At 41.9% G+C, this 19,037-nt stretch overlaps 1 protein-coding gene and 1 long non-coding RNA gene across 19 annotated transcripts in view; one reads left to right on the plus strand and one right to left on the minus strand.

Moving 5' to 3' along the window:
* Window positions 1–28: 28 nt before the first annotated feature.
* Window positions 29–5,536, minus strand: LOC149744569 (uncharacterized). The gene is made up of 2 exons (XR_016390856.1): window positions 4,029–5,536; window positions 29–1,573 (listed from the first exon to the last, which is right to left on the minus strand). It is a non-coding gene; the product is annotated as an uncharacterized LOC149744569 (long non-coding RNA).
* The window catches only part of ZNF577 (zinc finger protein 577), a 38,581-nt gene continuing 22,772 nt past the window's right edge, over window positions 3,229–19,037 (plus strand). For 12 of the 18 annotated variants that reach the window (XM_089902156.1, XM_089902157.1, XM_089902161.1 and 9 more), the window contains exons 1-6: window positions 3,229–4,346; window positions 5,539–5,628; window positions 10,393–10,530; window positions 12,978–13,328; window positions 16,267–16,393; window positions 17,126–17,221. In XM_089902156.1, the coding sequence (XP_089758282.1) occupies window positions 13,314–13,328; window positions 16,267–16,393; window positions 17,126–17,221 (238 nt within the window). In that variant the 5' untranslated portion in view covers window positions 3,229–4,346; window positions 5,539–5,628; window positions 10,393–10,530; window positions 12,978–13,313. The remainder of the gene's footprint in view (window positions 4,347–5,538; window positions 5,629–10,392; window positions 10,531–12,977; window positions 13,329–16,266; window positions 16,394–17,125; window positions 17,222–19,037) is intronic. The other 6 variants (XM_089902168.1, XM_089902167.1, XM_089902169.1 and 3 more) reach the window with 6 other exon arrangements.

Here is a 19,037-nt window from a genome sequence, read left to right on the forward strand (position 1 = left end):
TAGAAGGTAACATATAGTTAGGCCTTGCTTTTTTATCGAGTTGACAATATGTCTTTTTATTGGGGTGTTTAAATCATTTATGTTTAATGTGAGAATGTAGTTAGGTTGAGATTAAAAATGTACAATTTGCTATTCATCCCATCTATTTTTTTTTTTAATTTATATTTTTGGCTTGTGCTGGGTCTTCGTTGCTGTGCGTGGGCTTCCTCTAGTTGCAGCAAGCGGGGGCTACTCTTTGTTGTGGTGCATGGGCTTCTCATCACCGTGGCCTCTCCTGTTGCAGAGCACAGGCTCCCGGCACACAAGCCTCAGTAGTTGTGAAACGCAGGCTCAGTAGCTGTGGCGCATGGGCTTAGTTGCTCCGCAGCATGTGGGATCTTCCCGGGCCAGGGCTCGAACCCGTGTACCCTGCATTGGCAGGCAGATTCTTAACCACTGTGCTACCAGGGAAGCCCCCATCTATTCTTTGCTCCCCTTTTCCTACCATCTTTTGGAGTAACTGAGTATGTCTTATGATTATTTATCTTCTTTGTTGGCTTATTTATTTATTTATTTATTTATCTATTTGTTTATTTATTTATGGCTGCACCATGTGCGGCTTGTGGGATCTTAGTTCCCTGACCAGAGATTGAACCCTGGGCCCCCAGCAGTGGAAGCACGGAGTCTAACTGCTAGACCACCAGGGAATTCCCCATAATTTCGTTATTTAAGTGGTTCCTTTAGTTTACAGCATGTAAACTTATAACTTGTCAGTATAAGTATTATTATATATACCTCTTCGTGTATAGTGACAGAATCTTATAATAGTATACTTCCATTTTCTGTAGCCAGATTAGCTTCATTGAAGAGACTGTCTTCTGGATGCTCCTGGGATATGTATTTAGGGGATGGATAAGCTGGTTTTACATGATAAATCTACATTAGCATTCCTAATTCCATATACTTTTGGATACTTTACAGAATATGGAACAAGGAATTTCTGGCATTTAAACTTTAATGTAGTTCACCTTTGAGTCAAGTTTCAGTCAACCAACCAAGCAAACTGTTAGAGCCATTCTCACTGAGCTCACACATAAAAGCCAGAATCAATTCATAGTAAGCCCATATTAAATTTGCTTGATCCAAAATCATATTCCTTCCACCATGACCCCACAAATGTTTCCCAGATTTCTACTGAACACATTAAGCAACATTTTAAAAAGATAAATACTTCATGACTACATTGGGTTTATCCAAAGAATGCAAAGTCGGTTAAAAGTTGTCTAATTTTATAAACAATGTAATTCACCACTGTATTAGACTGCTCTTGTTGCCATAACAAAATACCAGAGTAGGTGGCTTAAACAACAGAAATTAGTTTTCTCATAGTTCCAGAGGCTAGAAGTCCAAGATCTAGGTTCCAGCAGATATAGTTTCTGGTGAGACACTGCTTTCTGGTTTCTCTTCTTATAAATAAGGACACTAAACTTCCTGGAGCCCCACACTTACAACCTCATTTAACCTTAATTACTTACCTTAGGAGCCCCATCTCTGATTAGAGCCACACTGGGTCTTAGGGCTTCAATATGTGAATCTGAGGAGACACAAACATTCAGTCCATAATATTCCTCCACTGGTCCTGTCCCCTCCATTTCATGTCCCTCTTGCATGCAAAATACATACATTCCATCCCAACAGCCCCAAAAGTCTTAACTCATTCCAACGTTAACTCTAAAATCTATATCCAGGCCTTCTCTGGTGGCGCAGTGGTCGAAATCCGCCTGCCAGTGCAGGGGACATGGGTTCGATCCCTGGGATGGGAAGATCCCACATGCCGTGGAGCAACTAAGCCCATCAGCGCAACTACTGAAGCCGTGCGCCTAGAGCCCATGCTCTGCAACAAGAGAAACCACAGCAATGAGAAACCCACGCACTGCAACAAAGAGTAGCCCCCACTCGCCGCAACTAGAGAAAGCCCACACAGCAACGAAAACCCAATGCAGCCAAAATAAAATAAAATAAAATACAATGTTAAAAAAAAAAAAAGTCTATATCCGAAGTCTCATCTAAGTCAGATATGTGTAAGACTTGAGGTACAATTCACCCTGAGGCAAAACTCCTCTCCAGCTTTGGACCCCTGAAAACAGGTAAGTTATGTGCTTCCAAAATACAATAGTGGGACAGAGGTGGGATAGATATTCCCATTCTAAGAGAGATAAATCGTAAGGAAAAAAGGGGTGACATGTCCCACGCAAATCCAAAAGCTAGAGAAAAAAATTCCATTAGATCTTAAGGCTACAGACTAAAGTCTTTTGTTCAATGCTCTACCCTCCAAGCATTTTAGGTCACTGTTGTAGGTGGGAATCATAACACTCGCTACAACGAGGAAATAAAACCAAGTAACTTTACTTTTCCATTCTGCACACCAGTAGTGAGACAGGCTGGAATCTGGGACACTTTGCTGCAGTGCTTGCACCTGGACAAAAGTCTCCTCCAGCAACAGAATACAATGAAACTACAATAGAAGGGACTAAAAATAACTGCTGTGCATGCACAGTTGGGGCCAATTATGAACAAGATAAAAGACCAAAACCCAACTGCCACTTCTGAGGTACTGAGAGCAAAAGCCAGGGTCCTGTGCTTAATCCCTGCACACAGCCCTACAGGGGATGGGCAGACTACCTAAACCACCCTCCTGCCCCACCCCTAGACCTGCGCCCTACCCTCACCCCATGTAAGGGACCAACTCCCCACCCCCCTACCCCCAGCAAGAAAGGGAACCTGTTACTTGTTTTCTCTCCCTCCTGCTGCAGCACCAATCACAATAAAGCCTTGCCTGAGTTTCTTATCTGGCCTGTTACCAATTTCTATTGATTAAAGAGTCCAAGAACCCTAATCTGTAACAGTACAATGTACAGCTCCACGAAAAAAAAGTGTTATTTTTGTCTGCTTTTATACCTTTCATATTTCCAGCACCCAGACCTCTGTTTGCCACGCAGTACGCATTTTATAAACATCTGCTGGGTCAATAAATGAATGATTAACCTCTTTACTTCGAAGGTTCTCTGAGCCAGGTTGTACAATTATAGGGAGTGGGGTTTAATCAGTTGGGCTGCAATACTTAACAGAATCACTTCCCTTTGTCAGAGCTTTTCTTAAAAAAAATAAATTTATTTATTTTATTTTTGGCTGCATTGGATCTTCGTTGCTGCGCGCAGGTTTTTTCTAATTGCGGCGGGGGGGGGATACTATTCGTTGCGGTGCGGGGGCTTCTCTTACTGCAAATCACGGGCTCTAGGTGCCCAGGCTTCAGTAGTTGTGCCACACGGGCTCAGCAGTTGTGGCTGCCAGGCGCAGACTCAGTAGTTGTGGCACACTGGCTTAGCTGCCCTGCGGCATGTGGGTTCTTCCTGGACCAGGGCTCGAACCGGTGTCCCCTGCATTAGGCAGGTGGATTCTTAACCACTGCGCCACCAGGGAAGTCCCTTTCTCAGAGCTTTTGCTTTAAAGTATTTCCCATCTTTGTGGAAGCCCTGGCTCTTCCCACCGTGGTTGGGGGAACCACGCTTCTTCGCAGCCTCAGCCCCTTTTGCCAGCCCCTGATGGACCGTGTTCCCCATTTCCCTCCACACCAGTCAGAACAAGAGCTGTATAATCCTGCATTTTGCCCACTCTCAGACCAATGCCCTCCTCAGCGGTTCTCTAAACCCTACAATGGCCTTAAATGCAGCTTCCTCCAACACCCCCTCCAGCCAGCATTCCACTAGCCGGTTCTCCTTCAATTGTTGCTAGGCTTGGCTTGGGTCCCTCCCCTCGCCCCTAAATTTCTTTGAGATGGTTGCGCTTGTTAGCTTCTCTTTATCCTTTAAATCAAAGTGCCTTCATGTCCGCGACCATCTCTGCGCTCCCTGCAGTGATCCGGGCAGGCTTGACTTTCCGAGAAGCTAAGCTTTTGTGCAGCGCCCCTGGCGAATGCTGCAAAGTCGGGGCCCAACGGATCAAGTGACCTGGAAAGGGGGTGAAATAGGTCGTTTTCAACTGCTTCTCACCGTTTTTGACCTTCCCGCGGAATGCAGGAAAAGGAAGACCTCCCCCGTCGTTCGGCAGTACGTGGGAAAATGGCGGCTCCCGGTAAAGACCCTCGAAACCGGCGCGGAAATATTGCGTCATAGAAGGACCAGGAGGAGCCAGATTCCGGGGTCTCTGGAACTGCGGTTTTTGGACCTCGTCGGCCACCATCCTTTCAGCTTCTGAGGGTCGTGTCCGCCGCGTGGGTTGGTCGCCGGGCTGCAGACATTGAGGCAAAGTGTTTAGAACAGCGGTATCGTGATTTGCCTCCAACGGTGAAGACGGAGTTCATCCATCAGGTCAGTGTCCGGTTCTGGGCGTGTCTCGGGGCCAGGGAGAGCGCGTTGGGGTGTTTTGCTGTTTTTGTTCCAAACGACGTAGAGGTCGGTGTTGGGGGGAAGCGAGTGGTGATCCTCGCTGGGGTGTTGTGTGTTAGCGGATCAGTCGGGGAATCCGTGTTGAGAGTTTCCCATGGAAAGGGAGGTCACGGGGTTCCGTGTTGGGACGAGAACTTAGGAGGTTTTTTGGAGAGTAGCGTTTGGGGTGGCTGAGGTTGGGGGGATTGGGAGTCGTATCCGCGTTGGGGACAGCGTTTGGGGAGCTTATCGCATATTTAATTTAGAAATGGGGTTTCTGGTCTTCTTGCGTCCATGTTTACTGTATATTCCTATTGAAAATAGGTTTTCAGGTTCATCCCGACCCAAGTAATGACATTCTCATCCTCCTAAATACGCCTCCAGAAAACAACTCTTGTTTAAATTTAGTATATCTCATTTTTGGCGTTGGGATCAGGTGTGTAGGTATTGGTATAATGTTATATATTTTTATCTAACTTCCTGTCATAACGATTTCCATATTACAAACTCTTTGGAAGTTTTCTTCTTTCTTTTCTTTTGAAAAAAACTGTTCCAGGGCTTCCCTGGTGGCGCAGTGGTTGAGAGTCCGCCTGCCGATGCAGGGGACACGGGTTCGTGCCCCGGTCCGGGAGGATCCCACGTGCCGCAGAGCGGCTGGGCCCGTGAGCCATGGCCGCTAAGCCTGCGCGTCCGGAGCTTGTGCTCCGCAAGGGGAGAGGCCACAACAGTGAGAGGCCCACGTACCGCAAAAACAAAAACAAAAACTGTTCCAGTTATGTTCCATCACGTGGGTGTTTTGATTGAGGTAGAACTGATGTAGATCTAGGTACTACACTTTCAAGAACACGTGATGGATTTCCTCTAACTCAAGTTTTTTTGTTTTTTCTTTGACCAGCTGTGATTTTTTTTTTGTATGTGTCTTGGACATGTTTTATTATGTTTATTTGTAAGTAGTTTACACTTTTGTTGTAACTGTAAATGGTGTCATTTTTTCCCCATATGACTCCGCTTCCTCTTTTTTGTTTCTTTTATGTAATGCACAAGAGCAAAAATTAAAAAGATATGCTGATTTTGTCACCTCATTCCACTCATGTTATTACTGATAGCTTCAAATTGATTACTTCATCTTTTCTAGTTGAGCATTTTTGTCATCTGCAAATAATGTTGGCCAGGTAGCAAGTGATGGGACTGGAGTAAGAAGAACCTGCTTCTGCCTCTGACCTGGGTAGGTTAATCACTGAGTTAAGCTTCATCAGTTGTGAAGAAAGCTGTCATGGTTCCCACTTCATAGCTGTTAGAAAGATTAAATGAGCAAAAGTTCTTTAAGTACAAAGTGTAGTGCCTGGCACATGGTATAGTCTGGATAAATGGTACCTGCACTTTATCAAGTTATTATTCTTTCTCCAAGCCTTCCCCACCCCCAGCTTTATTGAGATGTAATTGACATAAAACATTCTATAAGTTCAAAGGTGTACAACGTGTTGATTTGATACACTTATGTATTGCAAAACAAACCACCATAAGTTAGCTAACATCTGCATTATGTCACATAATTAGCATTTCTTTTTTGTGGTGAGAACATTAAAGATCTACTTTTTTTTTTTTAAAAGATCTACTTTTTTTAAAAACAACTTTCAAGTATATAATACAGTATTATTAACTGTAATCACTATGCTGTATATTAGATTCCCCTCAAAGGCTTTTTAATTTTATTTTCATTCATAATTTCTTTCTCTTTAAAATTTCCTTTGATTTATGTTGCTAGATTTCCCAATATCTTATATTCCTAGAAGAAACCATACTTGTTCATAATGATTTGTTTTTTTAACATGGGGTTGGATTCTATTTGTTAATATTTTATTTAATATTTTTGCATCTAGAAATAAAAAGATGTTTTGGATTTGCTTCAAAAATAATGTGTGTGGGGGGAAATAATAATCCAGTGGTGGTGGGGAAGTGAGTGGTGGTGTATATAAAAAGAATTATATTTGAGTTGATAATTATTGAAGTCACATGATGGATGTGTGGAGTTTGATTATACTGTTCTTTGTTGGGTTTTTTTTTTGTACATGACGTTTAATTATACTGTTCCATCTTTTGCTTGAAATTTTTTTAAAAATTTGTGAAAATTTATAGGCGAAACTGATCTGTACTTTCCTTTAAAAGTTTTTTTCAAGTATAACACTAAAAATTAAAGAATAGAATATTACAGCACCTTAGAAGCCCCCACCTCATCCTTATCTCCTCCCTCCCCTCCAGAGGCAATTATTATCCTAAAAACATCATATTAAATATGCCTGATTGTTAACTTTATATGAGTAGAATCATACAGTACATGTTCTTTTGGTTCTGGCTTCCTTTGTTCAGTATTTTGTTGTGAAATTCATCTAAGTTATTGCATATAGCAGTAGATTGTTTCTTTCTATTGCTGTATAGTATTCCGTTCTATGACTATACCCCAGTTTATTTATCCATTCTGCTATTCATAGACATTTGGCTTTTTACTGGCTCGTGGCTATTATGAATAACGCTTATGTGAACATTTTTGTACATGTATTTTGGTGCTGTTGGATATATACTTAGTAGAATTCCTGAAGTATAAAGTATGCTAGATACAAGGAGAAATGACAAATGCTCAGTCGTAACAGGTACATGTTAATATACCTGTCTCAGTAACAGAGACCAAGGAGACAAAAATCCAGAAGGCTATAGATTCATGGGCCAGCAAACTTTTTCTGTAAGGGGGTAGATAGTAAATATTTTAAGCTCTACAAGCCCAGTGATCTCTGTCTGTACCTATGCAACTCCGCCACCGTAACATGAAAGGAGCTTTTGAGAATACATAAAAAAATGGGTGTGCCTGTGTTCTAAGAAAACATTATTTACAAAAACAGTTCACCAGCCCATCAGTGCTGACCCCTAAAAGATTAGAATAACATGATTTAAAAACTGACCAATATAAAACTCTCCATTCAACAATTTTTCTCAAACGCACATAGAACATTTCTAAAAAATTACTGTATGGTGGGCCATAAAGCAAGTCTAAACAAATTTCAAAGGATTGAAATCATACAGAATATTTTCTTTAACTGCAGTGGAATTAAGCTCTAAAGCAATACCAAAACAACACCTAGAATTTCCCCATTTGTTTGGCAAGTATGCCATAACCCATCTAAATCATCCATGAATCAAAAATAATTACAGTGGAAATGTCTGAATTGCATTTTTAAAATTGAGATATAGTCGAGTGAATTGCATTTTATCCTACATGTCAGTTCTTGTTGAATTCAACTAAATGAGTCAGTGGAGGGAATTTATAGCCTCAAATACATATGTTAGAAAAGAAGGAAGGATGAAAATCAATGAATAAACATCTATCTCTATAGGTCTCTTTCTTCTAATCTATCAATTAGTATTTTGAAATGCCTGCTTCATACAATTAGTTGAGAAACTTTTCATCGTTTTCTGTGATGTGTGAGAGTTTACATAATATTGGCATCGTCTGTACTGTACAGATTAGGTAGAACTCATAAAGCCCTAATGACTTTTTTCTTCTTTTTTTCATGGAAACTCACAGTAGAGAGAATAGTGTAATATGTACCCATCACTCGGCTTCAGCGTGGCCAATCATGCTCATCTGTGCCGCCACCACTTTTGTTTTTCCTTTGGAGCGTTTCATAGCAAATCCAAGGTTTCATGTCCTTAAACTTGTAAATCTTCCAGTATGCATCTCTAACTTGTAAGGTCATTTAAAAAATTTATAACCAGAAGGTTGTTTTCAAATGTATCAAAGTTAATAACAATTCTTTTATTTCATCCAATATCCAGTCCATATTCAGTGTTTTTATGATCATCTCAAAGTTGTCATTTAACATTGGATTGTTTGCATCATGATCCAAGTAATGTACGTGCGTTACATTTGCTTCTTATATCTCTTAGGTCCCTTTTATTTTATCTTATTTTATTTTAAACTAACTTTATTGAAGTATAGTTGATTTACAAAGTTGTGTTAATTTCTGCTGTCTAGCAAAGTGATTCAGTTATATGTATATATATTCCTTTTCATGTTCCTTTCCATTATGTTTTATTACAGGATATTGAATACAGTTCCCTGTGCTATACAGTAGGAGCTTGTTGTTTATCCATTAGATCCCTTTTATTCTATAACAGTCCCTCTTCCATTTTTTATTTTGTCCTCATGTCTCAATATGTTGTGCTAAGAAGCATACAGCATCATTAATGAAGGATTCTTGCCTAAAAAGTTAAATATAGAAATAATCAAACCTCTAATTTAACTACCCAGTTTATAGGAAAAACTGAGAGTAGGGGAGGTGAGGAAGGATAAGGAAGCAATCAGCCAAATCCAGAAGGTAGTATATCCTATGGGACAAATGACTTGTTCCCTTCTGCCTTCCCTCCATTCCTTCCAAAGCATATATGGTTATTGATTTATAATGACTTGGCAACATCTTTACTTTTATTTCAAGTGGGGATGTTTTTAATTTAAAATTTTAAAATTTAAATTTTTAATTTTAATTTAAAATATTTTGTGCTCATTGAAAAAGATGTAAAATTCACATCCTAATCTATTGAACCAACCATAATAATTTTTTATATAATTTTTAAAAATTTATTTATTTATTTTTGACTGCGTTGGGTCTTTGTTGCTGCGCGCGGGCTTTCTCTAGTTGCGGCGAACGTGAGCTACTCTTCATTGCGGTGCGCAGGCTTCTCGTTTGATGGCTTCTCTTGTTGTGGAACATGGGCTCTAGGCTTGTGGGCTTCAGAAGTTGTGGCGCACGGGCTCAGTAGTCGTAGCATGCGGGCTCTAGAGCACAGGCTCAGTAGTTGTGGCACACGGACTTAGTTGCTCCGTGGCATGTGGGATCTTCCCGGACCAGGGATAAAACCCATGTTCCCTGCATTGGCAGGCGGATTCTTAACCACTGAGCCCCCAGGGCAGCCCCTACCATAATAATTTTAACATTGTTATATTTCCTTTTGTGAAATACAGAATCATATGATACATAATGGGTAGAAATGTGCTTTGTTCACTGAGCTGTATATTATGGACATTTTTAATTTCAGGAAGTATGTTAAAATTTTAAATTATTACAGAATTTTCCATTAGATGGATTGTAACTATTCATTCAATTAATCATCTCTCAGTGGACCTTACATATGTTTTGTGAACCTTACATATATGTTTGCTCACTTTGCCACTGTTTTCTTTGCATAAATTCCCCAAAACAGAATGTTGGATCAGAAGCGATTTTATTTTGAAAATGTTCAGTACATAATGTGAGAATATCCCCCAGTAATATTCTATCATATAATACTTACAGTATTTATCTAAAGGAGTGTTATCATTTTTCATGTCATTTTCATGTCAGTTTCAAGCACTAACTAAACTCTTATTTTTTATTACTGTCCATTTCAATTACTTGGGTTTTCTGGGTCTATAGTAATATTGTGCAGAAGGTTATTTAACTCTTTTTTTCTACTATTAACAATTGCTATTTGATTCTTTTTTCTAATTGCATTTGGAAGCATGGTCGGACCAGTGATGAATGAAAACAGTGATTCTTGCACCCCCTCTGAGGAAGGCTTACAAAGTGTCACTGGCTCTCAGTTGGGCATATAAAGTGTTTAATGTTCGCTTTGTTTTTGTTTTGCTTTAAATCTTTTTCCTTTTTTCTTTTTTAAGTTTAGAAAGAAATAAAGCGTTACGTGTACAATTAAATTGTCAACTACAGGTCCCAACTCCATTCCTTCCTCTTCCTCCCTAGATGTAACCACTAACTTGGAATTTTACATTATGATTATTTTTGGACTTTTAAGTGTGTGTGTGTATCTACAAACAATATATAATATTTTTGTGTGTTTTACAAGTTTACATAAGTTATGTTAATTTTATATATCCTTTTACCAGAGATTTTGTTTATTATTTTTTTTTTATCAGTGAGTTGGTTTTTTTTTTTTTTCACAGTGTTACTGACACCAAATGTGCATGACTTTTCCCCCACACCGGCCAGTTCTCCAACTCCCTGGATGTCCTACTGGGTGTCCTACAGTTCACCTCAGTTCTGGCACTACCAGGATTCAGCAGAGACCTCCTCCGCCACAGGTTAAGGGCTCAGTCCCACATGACCGCCCCCACTTCAGATGTCAGTTGCAAGTCCCAGGGTGTCACCAGTAATTCTGGCCAGCTGGCTATAAGTTGGAGGTTTCCATGCCTCCCGCTCCAGTTCAGTAATTTACCAGAACAGCTCACAGAACTCAGGAAGACACTTTACTATTACCAGTTTATTATAAAGGATACAGAAGAACAGCCAGATGAAGAGGTACACAGGGCAAGGTCCAGATGAGTCCTGATCACAGGAGCTTCTGGCTCCATGGACTTGGGTTGACCACCCTCCAGGCACCTCAGAATGTTCAGCAACTCAGAAGCTCTCCAAACCCTGTGGTTTAAGAATTTTAATGGAGGTTCCATTACATAGGCGTGCTTGATTAAATCATTGGCCATTGATGGTTAGGCTCCATCTCCAGTCCCTCCCCCTTCCCCAGAGGGCCAGTGGTGGGGCTCAATGTTTCAATCCTTTAATCATGCCTTGGTGTTCTGGGCGCCAGCCACTATAATCTCATTAGCATACAAAAGATACTCTTGTCACTGCAGAGATTCCAAGGGTTTTAGGAGCTGTGTGCCAGGAACCCAGGACAAAGGCTGGCTATCTATTTCCCATTGTACCCCAGCGAGTCTAAGGAAAGTAGCCACTCCATTCCAAGCCTATTATGGGTTTGTAGCAAAAGCAGTACCAAATTTAATGAACTGTTTTTTCAATACCATTTAGACTTTTTCCCCTAACGTATTATTTATTGGCTCCTTTTGGCTGCCAACCTGACATCCCTGCCCCCTTTGTTAAGAAAACGCCTATTTTATTTCAGTAACCATCCACCTGGGAACTTGACCTTAGCCTCAGTTTGGTAGGAAACGCAGATTAGTCTTCCCAATGGGGGTAGTTCCATTGCTATTCTCAGTTTCACTGATGTGTTCCAGGCATGAGCATTTGGTGCAGCCCTGATCTGCTGGGCGTGAGGGAAAGTCAGGCAAGGAGCTTCTGGGAATCGTTGGGTCCTTCATCCTCCCACAGTAGAGATCTCAGTTCCAACCCATTCCAGCCTAACCACCTCTTCCTACCTCTCTCCTGTCCATAAGGAATTCTGCACTTGAGATGTGTACCATCTCTTTTTGGGCTGCACTGCAGGGACGCTAGACTGAAGGGCTGGGGCTGGGGCTGGGACAGAGTGGTCTCAGGATTGGAGATGGGGGTGGTGTGCATGTTCACCAGTATGTTTACCAGTAATTGGTCAGAGAATGGGCAGAGACAAGCTCTCTGGGTGTGGAGGATTCAGGAGAGCTCAAGAGAGTCTTTAAGAATAATTTGCTGCCTCATGGGATGGAAACAAAATTCAAGTTGACCTTATGGTGTTCGTGTCCTCAGAGTGTGAGTTTCTTTTGTTTTCTTTCTTTCTTTTTTTTTTTTTCCTGCATGTGGGACTTAGTTCCCCAACCAGGGATTGAACCGGAGGCACGGATGGGGCTTCCTTTGCATTCCTTGTGTGGAGGGAGCTGTCTGGATGTGCACAGGGAATATGACAAGAGCTGATTCCAAAGGCCCTGTTTTTGCAACTGTGACTGTATGGCCCCCTCACAGTATGATACACCAGGGAAGTTTAGTTCTTAAAGTGCCTGAGAAAGAGAACAAGTTTGTATTGTGAGGCTGTTGGAAGAGGGAAGTGTCATAATGGAGAGGCGCAGATATGAATGCAGATTCCCACATTGCTCCTGAGGAAGGGTGTTAACTTGGGCAACACGCTTCACCTGACCAAGCTTCAACTTACTGGTGTTTAAAATTGGAGATAATAATGAAGACCTTACAGAACAGTGTTGAGGATTACATAAGATATGGCTTGTGATCCGTTAAGTACCCTGATCTTTAAACTGGGATAATTGCCTCAGTACAGTAAACAGAAAATTTAGATGTATGTGGGCTCAGGTGGTTTTAAGTCAGTTTCCAGAGCCACCTTTTTAAAAAAATTTTTTTTTGAAGTATAGTTGTTTTACAATATCGTGTTAATTTCGGCTGTACAGCAAATTGATCCAGCCATACATATATATACATTCCGTTTTTTTTGTATTCTTTTCCAGTATGGTTTATCGTAGGATATTGAATAGAGTTCCCTGTGCTATACGGTAGGACCTTGTTGTTTATAGAGCCACCATTTTTGTACTTTATCTTTTCTGAAATGGATCTATGTGACAAGACCATGAGCTGGTTTTTGTTTCCCATCTCCTCTTCCACATTCACTCTCTTCCACTTTACGAAAATAAAAGGCATCCCTCTCGCCCATTCCATATCTTCCTGTGAGGCACAGCCCCATGATGTAAAAGCTTTCAGAGGGTTAAAGAGACATGAAATATTGGGTCCCCTTCTCTTAGTGTGAGTTCGCATAGCAAGGGAGAGAGCGCTGTGGTCCCAGGCTCAATCATTGAATTTGCTCTTGAATTCACAGGTTCTAGTAATAGAAGAAGAAGAAGGAACATTTCAGTAATAGAAGAAGAAGAAGGTTCCAGGCTTGGGAGGTCATCATTTCTGGCAGCAGCCTGACCTGAGATCTCTGATCACAACTTCCAGGCAGGCCCACAGAGACAGAAGACAGAACACCAGAACACACCCTAGAGTTACATGCCTTTTTTTTTTTTTTTTTTTGGCCGAGCCGCTCGGCTTGTGGGATCTTAGTTCCCCGACAAAGGATTGAACTCACACCCTTGGCAGTGAAAGCGCAAGAGTCCTAACCACTGGACTGCCAGGGAATTCCCGACACGCCCTTTCTTAAGAACTGGAGAAGATGATCAAGGTCCAGGTGAGGTTTGTTTTATTGATTTTATCCTTTGTTTCCCGGTGGACTTGTGGATGCTTCTAAAAAAGTCTGGTGAAATGAGAACAGTATATGTTGATAAAAATCAGGATCTGTTGGAAAATAAATTTAGCCTGTAATCTTAAAATCAAGGCAAGTTCAGAAGCAAGATATGAGGGCTCTAGGGTTCGTACAAAGTTCTTAATGTTGGAGCATAGGTAGGTGACTGTGTAAGACCCTCAGGTTGCCTTAGTTTTGAACTTGAGTCTACTTTTCTTGGCAGCCATTATAACAGGAAAAATGTGAAACGTTACATGATTTGCATTGTCTGTGAGGAGAAGGCACACCAGTTCTTTAGGGGAACTACACATTTCACCACTCTTCAATCTTTTTTTTTTTAATAAATAAATTTATTTATTTATTTACTTTTGGCTGCATTGGGTCTTCGTTGCTATGCACAGGCTTTCTCTAGTTGCAGCGAGCGGGGTCTACTCTTCATTGTGGTGCGTGGGCTTCTCATTGTGGTGGCTTCTCTTGTTGCAGAGCACGGGCTCTAGGTGTGTGGGTTTCAGTAGTTGTGGCATGTGGGCTCAGTAGTTGTGGCTCACGTGCTATAGAGCGCAGGCTCAGTAGTTGTGATGCACAGGCTTGTTTGCTCCATGGCATGTGGGATCTTCCCGGACCAGGGATCAAACCTGTGTCCCCTGCATTGGCAGACGGGTTCTTAACCACTGCACCACCAGTGAAGTCAGCTCTTCAATCTTAAGAAATTTCTTTTGCTAGCTCTTCAGAGACGTTTTTTGATAGACAGAATTCTCATTATCAGTTTTGTAATAAAGGCCTAAGATGTTTCCTCTGGCTTTTTCTTAATCGTGTTCCTCGGACTAGGCATGCCAGAGCAGAATTGAATTGGACAAAATTCTTCTAAAGCAATGTGCCTTGACAATAGAGCCTTCTAATAGTCTGACTTTACCCAGGAATAAAGCCTGGATTATCCAATAGAATTAATGGGCTGCTTGACCTTTGAGTTGTCCTCCATGAAGAAGAATTCTCTCAACCAGATTTTTGTTATTGATTTGGCAGGAAACAGCTGACAGTTCCATTCTTCGCGAGCAGCTTGGTGTAACAGATATTGATGAAAATTCTCCCTTTATTTCTTCTTAACCCTAGGTTCAAAAAATGAAGTCAGAGTCAATTATTCTTGGTTTGGTCTTTGTATTTTAATTATTCAAATGATACATGGCTACATTTGCATGCAAGAGATTCAAGCACACAGAGGTATCTGCACCAAAAGAGAATATCCTGTTTTACCTTTTCTTGCCAAACTCCCAACCCAAAGTTTAACAAATATTAATAGTTTGGGTCTCCCCCCAGTGTCTTTCTATAATTGATGTGTGGTAAAATATATCTACATTTACATTAATAGAAGAAGAAGAAGGAACATTTCAATAATAGAAGATGAAGGTTCCAGGCTTGGGAGATCATCATTTCTGGCAGCAGCCTGAAATGTGTCCTTGTACATATATAGCTGAATATATTATTAAGATTTTTCACATGTCTGGGATCATACTGTATATACTATTTGGGGACTTGATTTTTTTCATTGAAGGTCATTGGTACCAGTATATTTAAAACTACCTCATTGAGGGCTTACCTGGTGGCACAGTGGTTGAGAATCCACATGCCAGTGCAGGGGAGACGGGTTCGATCCCTGGTCCAGGAAGATCCCACATGCTGCAGAGCAGTTAAGCCCGTGTGCCACAACTACTGAGCCCACGTGCCACAACTACTGAAGCCTGCACACCTACAGCCCATGCTTCACAACAAGAGAAGCAACTGCAATGTGAAGCACGTGCACCACAACGAAGAGTAGCCCCCACTCACCACAACTAGAGAAAGCCCACGTGCAGCAACGAAGGCACAACAAGCCAAAAATGAATAAATTGAATAAGTAAATTAAAAAATAAAAATGAAAAATAAGTCTACCTCATTGATTTTAATGTTTGCATAGTATTTCATAGCATGGAGGTATAGGGTACCCTGTCTGCCTCTGATGGATATCTAAATTATTGATAGATTTTTCATACTTATAAACAAAGACATTCTTACTGCACAGTGTTTTTTATTTCTATGAAAATATTATTTTAGTACTTTTTTAGGCTGGAAAGGACTAATTTGTAGAATTCCATGGGGCAGTGGTTTGAATGTTTGTGTTCCCCCCAAAATCATATGTTGAAATCTTAAACACCCAAAGATGATGGTATTAGGAGGTGGCACCTTTGGGAGGTGTGTAGGTTATGAGGGTGAGGCCTTCACGAATGGGATTAGTGTCCTTATAAGAGAGAATGCACAGAGATCCCTCGCCCTTCCATGTGAGAACACAGTGAGAAGGTGCCCACTACAAACCAGGAAGCAGGCCCTCACCAGAATGCAGCCATGCATTCACCTTGATCTAGAACTTCCCAGCCTCCATAACTGTGAGAAATATATATTTTTAAATATTTATTATTTATTTGGCTGAGCTGGGTCTTAGCTGCGGCGTGTGGGATCCTCGTTGCCATGTGCAGGATCTTCAGTGAGGCCTGCGGGAGCTGTCGTTGCAGCATGCAGGATCTTTAGGTGTGGCATGCGGGCTCTTAGTTGAGGCATGCAGGATCTAGTTCCCTGACCATGAATCAAACCCAGGCCCCCTGCATTGGGAGCATGGAGTCTTAACCACTGGACTACCAGGGAAGTCCCAATAAATTTGTTTTTATAAGCTACCCAGTCTGTGGTATTTTGTTATAGCAACCCAGGCGGACTAAGACACATGGTCTATGGTATGTGAAATAGTCACAGTCACAGTGCACATAATTTATTATGGGGAAGATGAGCAGAACGTGTTCCTGTCCCTATTTTCCACATCATATTCCACCTCGGATTGCACTGGAATTTGTTATTACAGGCATCTTTGTCATTTGAGGACGTGGCTGTACGTTTCACCTGGGAAGAGTGGCAGTTACTGGACCCATCTCAGAAGGACCTGTACAGAAATGTCATGTTGGAGAACTACTGCAACCTAGTGTCAGTAGGTAAGGGCAGTGTATGGTCAGACCGCCCAAGATGGCTGTTCTCTTGCTCTCTGTCCATCCCCTGCTTGACAAGTGCCTGCTTCTCCTGAACTCACGTGACTGACCTTCATGCATCCTTGCTCCAGGCCCCAGCTACTGATCTCTCTAGCTTTAGACCAGAACATCTCTACTCTGATAGGATATCATAAGGGTGGTGAGGAACCTGCCCTTCTGCTGGTTTCCCTGGTAACCAATGAGCCAACCTGACGTCAGTTTCCCCTATAACTGGTAACACACCCCCACCCCCACCCCCAGCGAAGACTGCCGCCACGTCCTGCCCGCCATCTACCGCACACGGTGGGGTGCCACTCCAGGACCTTGCTTCAGACACATAAGCTCCCCCATCCATGAAACCATTGATGTCTCTGTCGCTGACTCCAGGCTCTTTCTTCAGTTTTGAAGCTGGGCAAGTACGGTCTTGTAGGCCTGCAGGGTGCAGCCCAACAGGCAGCATCATAGTCAGTTGCCTTTTCTTTCCCATTTAGTGAAATCTGTAGGGTTCCTGGAATATTTCATGGTTTGGACTAAAGCATCATATGTTCTAGAGTGTATTCTTTCCCTTTCCGAGTTAAAGGTTTTTACTTTACCAAAGTATGAAGGGTGCGGTCCTTGAAATAGAACTGTCTCCAGTTTTCGTAGTTTCCCCAGGCTCAAATGCTCGGTGCCAAGCGTTCCGTGATTTCCTATTTACAGGATATCAGACTCCCAAACCAGATTCACTCTTCCAGTTGGAACAAGGAGAACCCCCATGGAGGGTAGAGGGAGCAGGCCAGAGTCAAACCTGTCCAGGTGAGTGAGTGGCAACCAAGATGGGGAGAAATGACATGGAAATTCCAGTTGGTCAGTGAAGGGTTGATACTTCTGAAATGCTGTCTAGAGAACTTTCCTTACACCAGTTTGTGGCCCATAAGCCTAACACCTTTCTGCATGTTCTTTTTTTATTTGGCCATGCTGTGCAGCATGTGGGATCTTAGTTCCCCTCCCAGCGTTCTAGCCCATGCCCCCTGCAGTGGAAGCTTGGAGTCTCAACCACTGGAACGCCAGGGAAGTCCTGCATGTTCTTTGTCAGGGCTGTTCTTCTTTGCCTGCCACTAAAGGATGATGTCTTCTTTTTTTTCAGCTTTCTGGATCTGACTGCAGTTTGTCTCATCCAGGACCCTGAGGTCTTAACCTGGTTCCATTCCTCCCAGCATGCCCCCTCATGCCGTCTCCTTTTCTTTGTCTGCAGGGGCCTCACTTCCTGTTCTTCACCTTACCTGCTATGAGATACATCTCACTACCTGTTCACATTGCTTTGCACTTAGCGCTGCTCCCTACCTCTGCAATATCCCCATCCCTTTTGAAAGGGCTGATTAATATCATTCCTTGACAATCCACCTCAGCTTCATTCATCTGAAAACCACACACCCCTCGTAACCCAGGGCACCTCTGTCTACTAATTCACCCTCTGCTTCCCAAGCTTTCAGATTCTGTTTTTTTTTTTTTTCGTTTTTTTTAATCTTCTGTTAAAAGTTTAATTCATTCTTAAGGCCTAAGATTTCTGTTCTCTGCTGGAGAGTCCCACGTTGACTCCCGCTAATATATGACCTGCGCTCTAATAATCTGTGTGTTGCCAGGCACCAGGGCCTCTGCCCTATGATATTCTACTTCCTGTATGTGAAACCAGAACCCTCCTTTCTCCCAGATAATGTCTTCACCATCAGAGTGTGTATTCGTATATACAGAAGATTTAACCTCTCTGCACTCTAACAGGTATTCCCACCTCTCTTTCTATAGTCTGATCTGCCCTCTCATTCTATATTTTGCCTGCACCCAAGATATCCGTCCTGTGAAATCCTTTTTCCTTCACCTTCAGGAATGAGATCACTTTTCCTCCTGGTGAATCCTTTTCCTCCCTGTGCATTTTATTTAGGTTCTCCCGTACTGCTCTACACCCTGGTGCCCGGTCACCTTTGAGTTACCTTGAGTCTTTCCTATTTACTCTGCTCTATATTTCTGAAGGTCTCTGCTGTTCCTATTGAATTTTGTTTTCAAAATGCATTTTGGAAATTCCACCCTCTCAGGTCCCCTGATGGCCATGATGATATAGACTTGCTTTGTTCCAATTCCTACATATATAGGTTGATTTCAGTTTTTCTTTTAGCTCCCTTTGAGGTTCTGGTTGTATTCCTCTGTGGATAGGGGGCATGGAAGCAGTGGGACTTGATGAGAAAACATGAGGAGTGAGAGTTGGTTGAGAAAACAAGAGGTCCACATTTATTTTTTGAAGTTGAGAAGATAAGAACCCAGCCAAATAAAAAGAAAAGCATTGGGCTCTGGTAGAAACAGGGTCAGAAGATGTCCTGGAAACAAGTGACAAAATTACTCCAAAGAGGAGGAAGTGATCTATTTTGCTGAATGCCACAGATTATGTCAAATAACCCAAAGACTGGCATCTACGCATTTGATTATATTGCATTTTTACATCCAGATGCCGCCTTCTTTCACTCTGAGTTCTCTTTTTCTGTCTGTGAAGTTCAAGTGCACACTCAAAACTCCCTCTTTCCTGACTTCCTATCTGTTTTCATATCTACACCGCACTAACTCGGTCCTGATCGTATATTTT

Source organism: Delphinapterus leucas, chromosome 20 (genome assembly GCF_059928025.1).
Source record: "Delphinapterus leucas isolate spDelLeu-1000000601 "Yukka" chromosome 20, BTC_Dleu_Yukka2, whole genome shotgun sequence".
In the NCBI taxonomy this organism is placed as follows: Eukaryota; Metazoa; Chordata; class Mammalia; order Artiodactyla; family Monodontidae; genus Delphinapterus; species Delphinapterus leucas.